This window comes from Mus caroli, chromosome 5 (assembly GCF_900094665.2).
Source record: "Mus caroli chromosome 5, CAROLI_EIJ_v1.1, whole genome shotgun sequence".
Lineage (NCBI taxonomy): Eukaryota > Metazoa > Chordata > Mammalia > Rodentia > Muridae > Mus > Mus caroli.
In genome coordinates, this window is record NC_034574.1 from 116,263,126 (window position 1) to 116,280,646 (window position 17,521).

Consider the following 17,521-nt stretch of genomic DNA (forward strand, 5'->3'; position numbering starts at 1 on the left):
TGGCATTCCCCTATATTGGGGCATATAAAGTTTGCAAGTCCAATGGGCCTCTCTTTCCATTGATGGCCGACTAGGCCATCTTTCGATACATATGCAGCTTACATCAGATTTTCACTGAAGTTCTTCTTTCTTTTGAGACAGGGTCCTCTGCAGCCTCCTCCTGTAACCAAATGCCCTCTTTCATAGCCCACCGGAATCCTGTTTCTCTGCCTATGTGTGTGTGTAGTTTTATATATATATATATATATATATATATAAATATATATATATTTTTTTTGGTTTTTCGAGACAGGGTTTCTCTTTATAGCTCTGGCTGTCCTGGAGCTCACTTTGTAGACCAGGCTGGCCTCGAACTTAGAAATTCACCTGCCTCTGCCTCCCCAGTGCTGGGATTAAAGGCGTGCGCCACCACGCCCGGCTGTAGTTTTATATTTAATCAACTTATTAGTGTGTGTGTGTGAGTGTGTGTGTATGTGTGAGTGTGTGAGAGTATGGGTATGTGTGTGAGAGTGCATATGTGTGTGTGTGTGCATGCACAGGCACCATGTCTGCATGTGAAGGTTAGAGGGCCCCTTGCAGAGAATGTTCTCTTCTACTCCCCGTGGGTGCAGAGCATCCAGCCCCAGGAGTCAGGCTTGGTGGCAAGCACCTTCATTCGCTGAGCCACCTCACCTTCCCCAAAGTCTCTGTTTTTAAACAACATTACCCTTCTAGGTTTTGAGTAGACATGAATTTGTGGGGACCTGATTCAATCCATTAGAGCCACCTCTTGGGATGGCTGTGTGGGTCAGTGGGACTTGGATCAGATATAGATGCAGAGAGGGCCTCTAGACTCCGACAGGACCGTAAGGCCCAGGTCTTGGGGGTGGGGCTCAACTATCAAGTCATGATCAATAAGTCTGTTAGGCAGAACTTCTGCTTAATTTCCTGGATTGGAGCACACAGGACTGATGTCCATTAGCTGAGCAGTGACCCCCAGAGGTCCTGTCACCCAGTCCCCACTCCTCAACCTGAACTGACTCTTAATAACACTGTGCCTACCAACATTGCTTTCTGTAGTTTCTTCTCGGGCTCCCCTTCCCTGGGCATCCCATAACTGTGGATGGGGGTGATAGGCTGCCGTGTTGTTCTCTGGACAAGAGACAGCACTTCCCCACAAGAGAGAGTTATCACCACAAGCTTGTCCACACTTCCTCCCGGTTGGGAAGCTGGAGTATCCTTGGGCACCTCCTGCTAAGATGGCGAGAAATCTGGTGGCCTCTCCCTCACTTCTGTGTCCATGGCCTCTGCTGTCCACGCATGCCCAACTGCTCCAGCAACCTCTCAGGCGACTCCTTAGCTTCGTTCTTTGAGTAATTGCCTTCTGGGGTGGCTTCATTATTTTATTTTGAGGGTCTCACTGTGTAGACCAGGCTGTACCTGAACTGACAGAGATCTGCCTCCCTCTGACTCCCAAGTGCTGAGACTACAAACCCCACATGATTCTAATTTTTACTGTGGTAAAATACAGACAACTTAAAAATCACCATGTTAACGATTTTATTTATTCTTTTTACATTTATTTATTTGTGTGTGTCTGCCCATGCCACAACACACGTGTGGGGTTCGTAGACACTAGTGGGAATCGGTTCTCTCCTTCTGTGTGGGTTCTGGGGGTGTTAAGCTTGCCAGTATGTACCTGATCCCACTGAGCCACCTCATGAACTGTAATTTATTTTTATTAGCTTGGGTTGTATTGAGACTGAGTTGGCTATAGAATCCAGCCACTTTATTTATTTATTTGTTGTTGTTCTTTTTTTTTTTTTTTTTAAGATTTATTTATTTATTTTATTTATTTATACACTGTAGCTGTCTTCAGACACACCAGAAGAGGGCATCAGATCTCATTACGGGTGGTTGTAAGCCACCATGTGGTTGCTGGGATTTGAACTTTGGACCTTCGGAAGAGCAGTCGGGTGCTCTTACCCACTGAGCCATCTCACCAGCCCCTTGTTGTTCTTTTTTAAGACAGGTTTTCTCTGTGTAGACCTGACTGTCCTGGAACTCACTCTGTAGACCAGGCTGGCCTCGAACTCAGAACTCATAGAGATGTGCCTGCTTCTGCCTCCTGAGTGCTGGGACTAAAGGTGTGTGCCACCACCCACCGTCCACTGCCCAGATAGTCTTTTTTGGGGGATTTTGAAAAGATTTACTGAGGGGTTTGAGCAATGGGTCAGTGGGAAAGAACACAGGCTCGCTCTTCTTTTTTTTTTTTTTTTTTTTTTTTTTTTTTTTTTTTTTTTTATGTAAGTACACTGTAGCTGTCTTCAGACACTCCAGAAGAGGGCGCCAGATCTCGTTACGGATGGTTGTGAGCCACCATGTGGTTGCTGGGATTTGAACTCTGGACCATCGGAAGAGCAGTCAGGTGCTCTTACCCACTGAGCTATCTCACCAGCCCCCAGGCTCGCTCTTCTAAAGGACCCAGATTCAACCCTCATCACCCACAGGGTAGCTCACAACCTTCTATAATTCCAGTCCCGGGGAATCCCACAGCCCTCTGGCCTCTGGGGGGCACTGCATACATGCCATACAGAGACACAGATGCAAGAAAAGCTCCCATACAGAAACAAAGAAATAGTTAAATACTTAATTTTATTTTGTGTCTGTGGGAAGTGAGAATAGGGCATGGGATTCCCTGGGTCATAGAATATCATGAGCCACTATGTGGGTGCTGGGAACCAAACCTGGGTCCTCTAGAAGCCTCTAGAGCAGCCTTGCTCTAACCACTGGGCCACCTCTCCAGCGCCCACTTTAGTCTTTTTATGACTGTACAGTATTCTATTACACGGATAAAGCTATGTTTTGTTTATTCATGCTTATTCATGGTGCTTTGTAAAATTTCATTTTAACATTGGTTGCCTTGTAAAAATTAATTTCAAAATATATTTTAAGAATTTAAAATCCATACTATGTTATGCATAGCAGTAGCACAGTTTACATATTAAATAGCACTGTAATCAAATGATTTGATTTGGTCTTAAACTGACTTGGGAACAAATCATGTTTCCCATATGGGCCAACTTAATCCTTTATATGCAGATCCTGTAATGTACTCTTCTTTTTTAAGATTTATTTATTTTATGTCTGTGAGTATACTATCGCTGTCTTCAGACACACCAGAAGAGGGCATCAGATTGCATTACAGATGGTTGTGAGCCACCATATGGTTGCTGGGATTTGAACTCAGGACCTTCAGAAGAACAGTCAGCGCTCTTAACTGCTGAGCCATTCTCCAGCCCCTGTAATGTATTCTTTATGTATGTAAAATTTAGGTAAAGTAGAAGACCAAAAGAATGTAATTTCTGCTGATAGACAGAGTGTAGTGTAGGTAGAAGGACACCCGAATCTAATTTTTCTCTCATCCCAAGACTTCACTTTTTGGGTCTGGCAGTGGTGGCTCACACCTTTAATCCCAGCACTTGGGAGGCAGAGGCAGGCAGATTTCCGAGTTCAAGGCCAGCCTGGTCTACAGAGTGAGTTCCAGGACAGCCAGGGCTACACAGAGAAACCCTGTCTCCAAAAACCAAACCAAACCAAACCAAACAAACAAAAAACCTTCTTTTTTTTTCTCTTTTTTTTTTAACTTTTGTGTGTGTGTTTCTGTGCTGGTTTATAAATTCAACATACTGTGTATTGAAAAATCCAGGGGCTGGAGAGATGGTTCAGCGGTTAAGAGCTATGACTGCTCTTCCAAAGATCCTGAGTTCAATTCCCAACAACCACATGGTCTCAACCATCTTTCATGGGATCCGATGCCCTCTTCTGCTGTGTCTGAAGACAGCAACAGTGTACTCACATATGTAAAATAAATAAATCTTTAAAAAAAAAAAAGAAAAAGAAAAATCCAGAACCACGTTTACATTCCAGAAGAATCCAGTACTTGCTACTCCTCTGAGGTAGTGAGTGTGAATGTTGGGTTTTCTCTCTTTTTTAGCGTTTTATTTTTATTTATTTATTTTGTGTGGACAAGTGACTGGTCTGAATGTAAGCCTGTGTACCACATGCATGCAGTGCCTGGGAAGGCCAGAAGAGGGCGTCAGATCCCCTGGAGTTACAAATGTTTGTGAGCTGCCATGTGGGTGCTGGGAACCAAACCCAGGTCCTCTCCAAGGGCAAGATGTGCTTTCAACAACTGAGCCATTTCACCAGCCCCGGGCTTTCTTTCAAATTCCATTGACCATCAGCCCAACAGTAATGAAATATGACTAGCAGCTGAAGACATTTGTCACAATTTTAATGAAAAAAACTAAATGAATTATTTAAGCTGAAAATTGAAGCGTGTGCTGGCCACCACCACCTCTGGTTCCAGTGGCTGCTTTTTCCAGTGATAATCAGTCTGGTGCGCTTCCTTCTAAAACATCTGCTACTGATTTGAACACATGCAGGGGGCCTTCAGGGAGTGGTCCCCCCCCCCCCCCCGCACGCTATTTGGTCCAATCATTTGCCAAGCATAAATCCGATTTTGTAGCTCTCCTCTGGAGGCTGCTGTTGACACAACAGCCTGGGTTACAGGGAACACAGACGCTGTGCATCAGAGCCAGAAAGGCTTTTTTCTCAGAGAGGGAACTGTCCGCACCTTCAGGCCTGAGGTCCCTGTGGGCTGTGTAGCGTCCCATATTTTCTGGCCATGGAGCCCCCGTTGCAGAGACTGTGAAAGGTCCTCTGTGTGTCGAGGCAATGGAACGATTCTGTTCCAGCTGAAGGACACTGGGTCTCTGTCATTTGAGAAGTTTCAGCTAGCTAAACCGCAGCCCCAAACCTTCACTGGCAGGGCAGCCAGCAGTGTTCGTCATTGGGATGGCAGCATGGAGTTCACAGAGGGAGAGTGGATCTCAGCCCTGGAGAGGCTTTGAGTTGAAGGTACATGAGACAAATCCATCAGATCTGTAGGATTGGCATGTGTATGATCCCAGAAAACTTGTGTGCAGTTGTAGGACTAGATAAAGTTTAAAATAATTTTTTTTTTTCCGAGACAGAGTTTCTCTGTATAGCCCTGGCTGTCCTGGAACTCACTCTGTAGAACAGGCTGGCCTCAAACTCAGAAATTCGCCTGCCTCTGTCTCTGCCTCCCAAGTGCTGGGATTAAAGGTGTACACCACCACGCCTGGCTAAAAGAATTTTTAAAAAAGAATTATTTTTTTATGTATGTGAGTATCACTGTCTTCAGACACGCCAGAAGAGGGCATCAGATGGTTGTGAGCCACCATGTGGTTGCTGGGAATTGAACTCAGGACCTCTGGAAGAGAGGTCAGTGCTCTTAACCACTGAGCCATCTCTCCAGCCCAAGTTTATAAAGAATTTGACATATCAGGGCCTCAAGCAGATTAGATTTGTGATTCTAATTTAAAATGTGTGGCTGATTTAGACTTCCAATTTTCAATAGAAATCACTTTAGCTTTATAAAGAGTGTTAAAAATACTTAAGAAAGCTTAGGGTTTACCATATTTATGGATTAATTTATTGAATTTATAGGATTTACTTAAGTATTGGTGAGAAATGTGTTTCTTAATTAGACCACAAAAAAGTTCAACATAAAACTGAATATATCACATTTCTACATCCAGGTTAATTTTTTTTTTTTTTAGAGGTTAAAGCCAGATTTGAGCAGACATACACCAATCCAAACCTCATCAAATCTGACTGCAGAAATATACTAAATTTGTAAAAAGAGTAGGATTAATTTGACACAGTGGCCTCCTAGACAGCCTAGGGTGACCTGGAATCCACTGTGTAACCCAGACTAGCCTAACACAATCCTCCGGTCTCAGCCTCCAGCTGCTGGAGATACAGATGTTTGCCCCCGTACCCAGCTAATCTTTCGATCTCCTTGTGGCTACAGCAGTTGCGAGCCAGTGTGAGCATCTTGCTCATGCTTAGTAGGTGTTCCATCTCTGAACTACATCCCTAAACCTGAGTAAGATTTTTAAACTGAATAAAACCTTAAGGGGAAAAAAAAATTTTTTTTCTGTTTGTTTCTTTTGTTACTAAGAGCAGAACAGCCTCTGAATAATATTTTATGGACTATAAGCGCTAAGGAGGGCTATCCTAGAACACACACCAAGCACCAAGCTGGGTGACATAGTGACACTCTGTCTGGGAGCCCATGTCAAAGAGAGAGCACCACTCCGTTCATTTTGGGTCTGGCCATGAAGGCAACTGTCCACAGAGTGGGCAGAGCTGACGAACCCCCTTCTCGTGATAGACTTTTCTCATAATCCTCTTCACGAATCAGTTTCCCTTAGGGACGTCCTCTTCAGGGCCGAGATCCACTCTCCCTCCGTGAACTCCATGCTGCCATCCCAACGATGAATGGCTGCCCTGCCCTGCCAGAGAAGGTTTGGGGCTGCGGTTTAGCTAGCTGAAGCTTCTCAAATGACAGAGACCCAGTGTCCTTCAGCTGGAACAGAATCGTTCCATTGCTGCCACACACAGAGGACCTTTCACAGTCTCTGAAACGGGGGCGCCACACAGCCCACAGTGTTGCTGCCACTTGACCCTGGCTCCCAGTCTGACTCGGTGACCTCCCAACCCCACGTGCCTAACTCCTACGGCCGCCTGCGTTCACGGGCTCCCAGTGGTGTTTACAGCGGCGTCTGGTTGAATTCTGCCTGTGTCAAGGCTTTGAATGAACTGCACTGTTGGGGAGTCTCAGCAGTGCCACAGAATAGGCTAATGTACGTAAAAACAGGGACCCGAGTCTCCAAAACAGAATCATTGTGTATAGTCGGGAGTCTGTTCCGAGCTTTAAGTGTCTGAATGATCGCATGTACCCACAGGTGGGAGGAGCCAGTGTTTGCCTGTTTGCTTTAGATTTTTTTTTTTTCACCTGGTTTGGTCACTTACTCATATCAAACCCCATTCTTTAGAAAATGTTTTAATTGGTGGCTGGAGGGATGGCTCAGTGGGTACGAGCCCTGCTCTTCCAGAGGACCCAGGTTCAATCCCCAACACCCTTGTGGCGATTCAAACTGTCTGAACTGTCAATAACTATAGTTCTAGGGGATCCAGTGCCCTCTTTTGGCCTCTAAGAGTGTCACATTCACATGTGGTGTGCAGATGTACATAGAGGCAAAACAGCCATACATGTAAAAATAAAACAAAATAATTAAAGATAAATGTTTCAATCCCCTCTCTACCAACAATTGCTTTTTTTTTTCCTTCTCTAGCTCGCTCTAGCCCAAAGGTTTTTTTTTTAATTTGTGTCTCATTATGGGTGGTTGTGAGCCACCATGTAGTTGCTGGGATTTGAACTCATGACCTCTGGAAGAGCAGTCAGTGCTCTTAACTGCTGAGCCATCTCACCAGCCCCAAAACTACTTTTAAAAACATTTATTTGTATAACATCCATTTATTAGGGAGGCACATGTGTGTCATGAGTCAAGTGTGTAGGCCAGAGGACAATTGTGGGAGTCAGGTTTCTCCTTCTGCCATAGAAGTTCCTGGGATCAAGCTTGGCTGGTCAGATTTGGCAGCCAGCACCCTTTCCCCTGAGCCTGTTAGGAGGCATAGCATCATGGCTGGAAGTCATAGTAGGCTCACGGGATCAAAGCAGCAAATCTCCCACAAGCCAGGAAGCTCACAGGAAGGGGCTGAGGCAAGCCATCTCTCCAGGACCGTGACCCCAGTGAGGCTACGCTTCCTAGTGTTCCCCCACCCCCATATATGAGTGTGTGTGTGTGTGGTATGTGTGCAGGTGTGTGCACGTGTGTGTGGCCAGAGGTTGACTTCAGGAAGCCATCTCTACCTGACTCACTGAAACAGGGTCTGCCATTTGAACCCAGAGTTTGCTAACATGGCTAGCCTAGCTGCTCAGTTTGCTCTAAGGATCCCTGCCTCTTTCCAAGCACTGGATTAACAGGGGGCCACTATACCCACCCAGCATCTATGTGCACCTCCTGGGGGTCCAGACTCTGGCCCTCCTGCTTGCAAGGCAAGTGCTTTAACCCCTGAGCCGTCTCCCCAACCCCATGTTCTAGTTCATACCTCCACCCAGTAATGCTGTCCTATTATGAATGGATCCAGGGCTCAATCCATCGATAAGCTTAAAGCCTTCTAAATTCAATCGCTTCCCCCAAATCGATCGTAGCCAAGCCTTAGTGGATGTTGAAGGTTTGAACCTTACAGTATCCATCACGTCCGGCAAAGTGTCCCGCCCCAGAGTCAGCCCCAGGAACAAATGAATGAGCTACCAGAGTGCCCATGAAGACAGCACACAGCACACCTATCCTCCTGTTCCGAGGTAGGCCTGCCCGCTGTTATTGAGATAAAATTCACATAATGATGTAAAACTGGGCATGCAAAGGTACACGGTGAGGGTTGGCATTTAGTACAGTGTTACATGACCGTCACCTTTACCTTGTTGCAAAACAGTTTAATGATCCCCAGGGAGCAGTGACGACCCCTCCCCCTTTTCCCCTCCCCCTCCCCCTTTCCCCTCCCCCTGGCAGTCACCAGTCTGTTCTCTGCTCCCGGAGTCTGTGCATTTCCTATCTGTGGGCCCACATATGTGAGCTCTCGTGTCTGCCACATTCTCGGGGTGTGTCTGTGCTGTGGCATGTGTCACAGCATCTCCCCTCTTTGCGGAAGAATGAATAATAATGACGGTTTGTTCATGTATTATTAATGTGTAAGAATGAATTAATTCCTCCATGCTTACTCGCTCATCGCTCTAACCCCAGCACTCAGGAGGATCCCAATGTTGAGTCCAGCCTAGGCTACAGAGCAAGACCTTGTTTAACAAAAGAGTGAGTGTGTGTGTGTGCNTGTGTGTGTGTGTGTGTGCATGTGTGTAGCAGCTGGAGAGATAACTTAGCAAATAAGAGGCTTGCTTGCTATATATTCTTGCTGAATTCAGTTCTTAGTGTCCATGTCTGGCCGTTCACCTGCTTGTAACCCTAGCTTCATGGGATCGGGATCCAGTGCCCTCTTCTGGCCTCCACAGGCCACCCACTTGCATGTGCATCTACCTGTGCACACACACACACACACCTTTAAAACAAAATATTCTAAAAAGAATAAGTCATTTGGATACAGATGTTAATGGGACATAAATATTCCGTTGCACAGACAGATCATTCTTTGTAATGTTTTTTGGTAGGTTTGGCTGGGTTCAGACTCCCTGGGAAGCCAGGTATCCCTCTGCAAGGACCGCCCCTCTCTGGGTTCTTTTTTTCAGAATCCCGGTGCACACCATATTTGACAGCTGTCCAGAAGGTAATGGCATGAGGTCAATAGCCATCACCCGTGACTCCAAGTTTCTGGCCACCATCTCAGATTCTGCAACCCAGGTAAAGGGCCCTTTGGGTAGGTCTCTTTGAGCTGGCCAATGCACCAGATGTCTTAGCAGCCACTTCTGTACAGGCTACCTGGCATGTGTGTGTGTGTGTGTGTGTGTGTGTTTTCTTGGATGAGCAGACATCACAGTGTTGGCTTGGGTCCCATGCTTAGGGCTTGACTCTAGGCCTTTGTTTTGTTACCTGAGGCCTCAAGGTTTCCTTGGGCTTCTCCCCAAGGGCCCCTGTTGTGTTCTCTCTCTCTCTCTCTCTCTCTCTCTCTCTCTCTCTCTCTCTCTCTCTCTCAGAAAGTTTGCATCTGGAAGTGGACTTTGGCAGTGGAGACGCCCGCATGCACACTTGAGCTTCCCAAAGAGTATGGTTTCCAGGTAAGCCGCATTCACCAGGTAAGCCGCGTTCGAGCCTGTGAACACTAGCCATGCTTACACCGAGGCTGCCTCATGGGGGTTCACTGGTCTCGTGCAGGGTTTGCCATTGTGCAGAAGAGCCTTTGAACAACACTCCCTAGCCCAGACCTCATTTTATCCTTCCTAATAACAGCTAATGTGTTTGACACCCTCGCTGTGTCCTCGATTCCGCTTGATTCTCCACTTATATTAGCTCCCATAATCCACACAGACATGCAGGTGCAGAGTTGTTAATATCCGTGGACTACTGCTATTAATTATTAAATAATCTATCCAAAGTCACCCTGCCAGGCGTAGCGTTTCTTATTCCAGAAGCATGCTCTCAGCTGCTTCTAACCTCGCAGTGAGCTTGCATGAGGAGGCTTGCCTAAGACACCATGAATGCTAGCTAGCATCAGGCTCTCTGCGCCCCGTGTTACTGCTCTCTGTCTTGTGTTTTCAGACTCTTTTAACAGTAAGTATAGAGAGGACTGGTCTGTGCCTGGCACTATGGTACCTGAGTCACGGGGGCCCGAGAATCAGAGGGTTGGGTAATTAGACTCAGCAAGACACAGGTCCTGATGCTCTCAGATGCCCACCTCCGAGATCCTGCCAATCAACCAGAAAAATAAATGCCTCTGCTTATAAAGTTTGCACTGATCCAACAGTCAGGCATATGTGACTATTTAGGCTATGTGTGCAAGTGCGCGTGCGCGCGTGTGCACATGCATATGTGGGCATGTATGTGAGGAAGCCTCAAGGGTTTATGTCTGGAATTATCTTCCATTGCTTTTCTTTCTACCTCACTAACTGGGGCAAGGTCTCTCAATCAAAACCAGAGCCAACTGATTTAATCAGTCTTCTTAGCCAGCTTACCTGGACATCTCCCAATCTCTGCCTCCAGAGACTGGAATTATAGGAAGACCACAGTGCCCATCCCAGTGTATACAGAGGTTCTGGAGATACCCCGCTCTTGTCCTCAGCCTTGTACTATGAGGGCCTTTAACCACAGAGCCACCTCCCAAGGTATGTTGGCTAGCTTTTGTTAACTTAGACATACCTGGGAACAGGGACTCTCAAAGGAGGAATTGCTCCGTCACTTCAGCCTGTAGGTACGCAAGGTGTTTTTGTTTTGTTTTGTTTTGTTTTGTTGTTTTGCTAGTTAATAGGGAAGTCCTTCTCCCACTGTGGGCCGTGCCATCCCTGGACAGGTGTCCTTGGGCCGTATAAGAGAGCGAGCTAAGCAAGCCATGAAGAACAAGCCACTGAGCAGCAGTCCCCGCTAGTCTCTGGTTCTTTCTTGCCTTGTGTCCCTGCCCTGGCTTTCTGCAATGATGGACTGTTCCCTGTAAGCCAAACAAAACCCTTTCCTCTCCCGATTGCTCTTGGTCAGTATTTGATTATAGCAGTGGAAAGCAAATTAGGACATCAGTCCCAGGCTCGGCATTTCTCAGATGGGCCCTGGATACATAGCCAGGTGACCCTGAATGCAGCATTGTCTTGGCCTCCCAAGTACAGGGGCCCTTGGCGTGTGCGGCCACCACAGTTGGTGCCAGGGTTTGTGTGTGTGTGTGTGTGTCTTTTTAACTTTGCTGTGCAAAATGCCTTTAGGACTCTCCCTTCCCGCCCCCCCCCCCCCTCTGCAGACCCCTTCTGAACTATTGTCTTCTTTAATTATATTGTTTTACAACCTCAGAGCACCGGGTGTCTTGCTGTTTTGTTTTGTTTTGTTTTGTTTTTATACCATCTTCAGTTCTCTTTTTGAGCAGTATTTTATTATTTCCAGTGCACACATCTTTTCGCTTCCAGAGTTAAATTTATTCCTGCATCTTTTTTTTTTCTTCTTCTTCTTCTTTCTGATGCTTTTGAGAGTGGGATGTTTCCCTAATTCTCCTTTTCAGCTTGTGCACTGGCCGCTGTATAGAAACACAGCTGGATCCAGTCTCGCAGTTTTGTGTCCTGCAACTTTGCCGATTGCACGACTATTTAAATTTAAATTGATCACAATGAAATAAAATGACAAGTTTGGTTCTCCAGCTTAACCAGCCCGCAGTTCTAAGTCCCCCTCCCTCCAGTCACATGTGGCCCGTGAGCAACAGCGGTTGATACGTTCTACAAGGGAGATCTCAGGCGAGACATTTCTACACACAGCCCTTCCGTTCGTTCCCCATAGTGGTTAATCTGGCTGATGGCTGACAACATTGCTCATGCATAGGTCATTGAGAGAACAGAGGTGGGCTATCTGGGGCAAACACTAGCCTGTTCCCACTCCCATGCCTCTGATCTGCCTCCAGCCCTACCATGTTTCTCTCTCTCTCTCTCTCTCTCTCTCTCTCTCTCTCTCTCTCTCTCTCTCTCTGATAGCTCCTCACCCCAGGAAAGTTTTGGCTACTTTTTTTTTAATATTTAATTTTCATACTAATTGTTATTGTGTGCCTGTGTGCTGGGGGGGGGTGTCATATGTGTGGGAGGCAGAACACAGCTCTTCAGAGTCAATTCTCTCATGCATGGCAAGCACCGGGCATCTTCACCTGCTCCACCATCTTGCCCGCCCAGCTTCTTTCACTCAGCTTACTGTGGCACTGGTCACAGATTTTTATTTTTATTTTTATTTTTTAAAGTTTCTCCTTTTTGGCTGGTGGTACTTGGGTTAGATTAACTGCTTATTTATTATCCACTGTTAGTGGGCACTGGGAGTCAGGGAGAAGAAAGAGTTTGCCTCTGCCTCATCTTGTGCAAGGCCTCTTCCCATCCCCCCAGGAGTTTCTGTCTCAGTTGTTGTTTAGTTTCTACATTTAACGTTCCCCTCACACGTCAGCTTCTGCACAGTTGATTTTTTTTTTTTTTTTTTGGGAAGGGCGCCAACCGTTCACTCACGCCATTCACTGTCTTGGCAGGAGTCAGACTTCCCTTCCAAAGCCTCACGTTCGTTCCAAGATCTCCCGTGTCCCTGTCAGCTAGCTTCAGAAATGTGCCTTCACTGGCTTTTGTCTAAAAGACCACAGACTAAAGATTATTAGTGCTCAAGGGCAGAGCACATGCTCAGCTTGTGTGGCAATCTGGGTTCATTGCCCAAGAGAATAAAAATGATCAACGGACTAAAAATAGCAAATATAGTTTACTTTTGCTTGTTATAGATGGTGAGTTGTAATAAATAAATAAAATAAAACTTATAACATGGACGCATCTTGCACCGTTTACTTTACAGCCAATATTTAAATGCTATTCTCATGTTGGCCAGGTTCCAAGTCTTTTGTGTTTTATATGTATCCCCACTCTGTGTAATTTTTTTAAAGATCTATTTATTTATTTAATATATGTAAGTACACTGTTGCTGACATCAGACCCCAGAAGAGGGCATCGGATCCCATTACAGATGGTTGTGAGCCACCATGTGGTTGCTGGGATTTGAACTCAGGACCTCTGGAAGAGCAGTCAGTGCCCTTAACCACTGAGCCATCTCTCTTAGCCCTTGTTTTTTTTTTTTTTTTTTTCTAAACTAAAATTATTATTTAATTGTGACACTCAGCTGAAGCCCTGAGAAACAGGTTTGTTTTTTGTTTTTTTTGTTTGTTTGTTTGTTGTATGTTTAAAAAATACACGTTCCTGTCTTCTGCCGCCTCAGGATAACCTCGTCTTCAACCCAGCCAACAACAAAGAGTTGGTGAGCAACAGCAAGACTCAGGCCGTCTACTACTGCTGGGTAAGTCGAGGCAGAAAGACTCAGGCCGTCTACTTTAGTGTGGATGGAGACACCCGCTGAGGTGCGGAATACAGACGCTCTGTGGTACAGCCATAGTGTACCTCTTTAGGACACAATGAGCATATATCTAAACATTTTGACTTAATTATGCTATTTATCTTAGTCATGTTGGAAATTAGCATATTAAATTAGAGGCAGATAATTAAACCTCACTTAATTTTTTGAGGTAATGAGGCAGATATTTATTTGTCTATATTTGATATAAAGGTGGGGTTTGTTTTTCTTTATTTCTTTCTTTATTTTTTTACACCTTGAACTCTATTTCAAATTTCAGAAAGGAATTTTTTTAAAGTAGAAAATAGTCTATTATTTGACATTTTCATACATGCAAACGATGCATCTTGACCACAGGCGCCCCCCCCTGGCTCCCCCTCCTCTCCCCTCCCACTTCTGTCATCAACCAACAACCTCTCTGTCTACTCCCCCTACAACTTCCCTCCATCCCATCTCATGTCCTTTAGTTCTTCTGTCTGTCTGCCCATCCATCTATCCATCTATTTTTAGTTTTGTGGGGTTTTTTTGTTTTTTTGTTTTTTTGAAAGTCTGTAGCCCTGACTGTCCTGGAACTCCCTGTGTAGACCAGGCTGTCCTGGTCTAGAGATCTGCCTGCCCCTGCCTCCAGAGTGCTGGGGCTAAAGGTGTGTGCCATCCCCACTCATCTTTCCTTTTATTTATTTATTTATTTATTTATTTATTTATTTATTTATTTTAAAAGATTTTATTTATTTATTATATTTAAGTACACTGTAGCTGTCTTCAGACACTCCAGAAGAGAGGGTATCAGATCTTGTTACAGATGGTTGTGAGCCACCATGTGGTTGCTGGGATTTGAACTCAGGACCTTTGGAAGAGCAGTCGGTGCTCTTAACCACTGAGCCATCTCTCCAGCCCCCTTTTTTGTTTGTTTGTTTGTTTATCTATTTATGTTGCTAACCCACTAAGTCCAGTCAATGCAGCCTGTTGGAACACTGACTGTCAGAGGCTGAGCAGAGGAGGGGACGGGAGTGGCTACAGGTCCCCCTGGCACTGAGGCGGGGGTGGGGATAGCCACTATGCAGCTCTGTGAACACCACACCCATGTGGACACCCATCATGTGTTAATGGCTGGTTTTATGTTCATTGCAATACCTTTAAAGAAAAAAAAAAGACTTGTTGAAAGGTGCCCATCGGTGGTATTTATGCTTTGAGGGTTTATTTTTGCCTTTTAAAGTCTCATTAGTGTGGCACTCAGATTGGCAGTAGCCACCCACCACACCGAGGCACAGGCAAGCCTGGCTTTTGAACAGATTTGTGGTTTTTTTCAGACACTTTTAGCGATTCCCCCGGGGGGGGGGGGGGGAGGGCGGCGACCGGCTTTCTTCTTATAGGAACTGGAACCCTCCGACCCCATTTGGGCGCATTCGCTCCGGTTTAGCTAGCGCATAGTGCTTCTTTCAGCAGCTTGGTCTTTAAATAGTAACGTCTCTTTCTGTGCTTTTCAGTTTGAAGACAAGGGTATACTTGCTCACAGTGCCCCGGTTTTAACAGAGAAAGTGAGTATTTCCTGTTGTGTTTGCACATGTCAGATACCGGGAAGGGAGAATATGGATGTGTAGACTGAGTGGGCGTGGGCTATATCTTAATGTGAAGCCGTTGGGAAAGAATTTGAACATTTTTGCTTAGATCTTTTAACCATAATGAATTGTCTGTTAAAAATAACAGAAGCATTGTAAAAATAAAATAAAACATTATGGAAAAGATTCACAGTCTGAGCTGGTGGTACAGGCTTTTAATCCCAGCACTTGGGAGGCAGAGGCAGGCGAATTTCTGAGATCAAGGCCAACCTGGTCTACAGAGTGAGTTCCAGGACAGCCAGGGCTACACAGAGAGATTCTGTCTTGGAAAACAAAACAAAACAATAACAACAACAACAAAAAACAACTAAATAAACAAATCCAAAAAAGATATGATTAGTATGAGGAGATACAGATTGTGTAATGTGTGTGTGTATTGACAAAGAATTAAGAATTAAGTTCAACAGAGAGCTTGCCCACATGAAAAAAAAAGAGGAAATGAAAAAAGAGGAAATGGAAAGACACAAGGAAAGATGGTTTCTCCTGGGCTCCATCTCCAGGACCAACCAGCCAAATAAACAAACACTTCTTAGGAAAGCTTACTGTGTCTGTCTGAACTTCGTTTTTTTCCAAATGAGAATGTACGAAATGCAGTCAGTAGATATGACTCCTGGCGGTCACACCTTACAGTGTCTCTGCCAATAATGACTTAGGAAACGGTGAACCACCACTCCCGAAGGGAATACAGAGGTTGGCTCCTGTACAGTTCCGCCATATTTGATGTGGGCTCCTGCTTCAAAGCTATGTTTTAGATGTTAACACTGAGGGCCTGGTATGATGGCACACACCTTTAATCCCAGCACTTGGGAGACAGAGGCAGCTGGATCTTTGTGTTCAAGGCCAGCCAGAACAGAGTAAATTCCAGGCCATCCAGGACTGCACAGTGGCTCAAACAAAACTAAATGAAAAATATCCTGAAGTCTGAGGTCGTACCTCAGTCAGTATAATGCTTGCTGACCATACACAAAAAGCCCTGGGTTCAATCCCCAGCAACTCATAAAGTAGATATGATGGTGATTCCCAGAACAAATGATCATGAGTTTCAGGCTGTTCAAATTCACAGCTGGTATATAGGAAATCTGGGCGGGGCTGGGGGGGGGGAAGGTTGGGGAGGTGGGGGGAGGGAGCCTTTGGTTTACTTCCTTTCTCTGATGGGAACCCTGGGGTCCGGAATGACTTAGGCAAGCGCTTTGAGTTGCACATTTAATTTCATTAGCGAGTTACTCACAGCAAACTGTATCCTGCACAGACCATAAGATACAATGTTTCCTTCGCAAGGCAGGTGCTGTAAAACCAGACAGCACTGCCTTCCAGGGAAGTGGAAAGTTAGAGTACCAACATCAGCAGCAAAACACACTGACAAGGCCAGGAAAGGACATTTGCTCACAGTGTGAGCTGAAATAAAGCAGCAAGGTATCATCTTGTCCAATCTCAGGGCAGAGGGGTTCCTGTGGAGTTTTCACGCCAGTCTGCACACCCATGGTGTCCACAGGTGACTGGGGCAGAGCTGGCTTGATTCTCAGGTTACAGAAGGCAGGTAGGAGAACTCACAGAAGCACAGTCTGCCAAGAACAGACGCTGATTACAGTTTGAAACGACCAAAAAAAAAAAGCCTTGCATGGACACATGCCTGCCCTGAGGTGAACATGACGATCCTGTTTGACAAAAGCCCCTGGAACCTTCTGCGTTCAAGTTCAGAGACAAACTGCTGGCTTTTTTTTTTTTTTTTTTAAATGTCAATTTGCCATAGAGGAGGGAACCTCAATTAAGAAAATGCCTCCGTGAGATGCAGCCATCACTTTTTCATTAGTGATTGGTGCTGGAGGACCCAGCCTAATTTCAGGAGATGCCATCCCGGGTGCCAGGTATTGGCAATCCTTTAATCCCAGCACTGGGGAGGCAGAGACAGGCAGAACTCTTGTGAGTTTGAGGCTAATCTGTTCTACAGAGTGAGTTACGGGACAGCCCAAGCTACACAGAAAAACCCTGTTTCAAATGACAAAACAAGAAAAGAAGAGAAGAGAAAAAGGAAAAGAAAAGAAAGGAAAGGAAAGGAAAAGAAAGAAAAGAAAAGGGAAGAAAAGGAAAGAAAAGAAAGAGAAAAGAAGGAAAAAGAAAGCAGGCTGAGCAATCCGGGACAAGCAAGCCATTGAGCGGCAAGCCCATGGATTCTGCTTCAGCCCTGCCTCCAGGTTCCTACCCTGCCTTCCTTCAGTGACAGACTGTGATGTGGAATTATAAGCGGAATAAACCTTTTCCTCCTCAAGTTGCTTTTGGAAATGGTGTCTTATATAGAAACCCCAAGACACAAACCTAGGGTCTTGTCTTTTCTTCCTTCCTTCCTTCCTTCCTTCCTTCCTTCCTTCCTTCCTTCCTTCCTTCCTTCCTTCCTTCTTTTCTTCTTCTTCTTCTTCTTCTTCTTCT

At 45.5% G+C, this 17,521-nt stretch overlaps 1 protein-coding gene across 1 annotated transcript in view; it reads left to right on the plus strand.

Moving 5' to 3' along the window:
• Window positions 1–17,521, plus strand: part of Wdr66 (WD repeat domain 66) — a 76,145-nt gene that overhangs the window by 14,700 nt on the left and 43,924 nt on the right. The window contains 5 exon segments of the mRNA XM_021163954.2: window positions 9,076–9,199; window positions 9,202–9,329; window positions 9,623–9,703; window positions 13,347–13,424; window positions 14,966–15,016. Of these exon segments, the coding sequence (XP_021019613.2) occupies window positions 9,076–9,199; window positions 9,202–9,329; window positions 9,623–9,703; window positions 13,347–13,424; window positions 14,966–15,016 (462 nt within the window).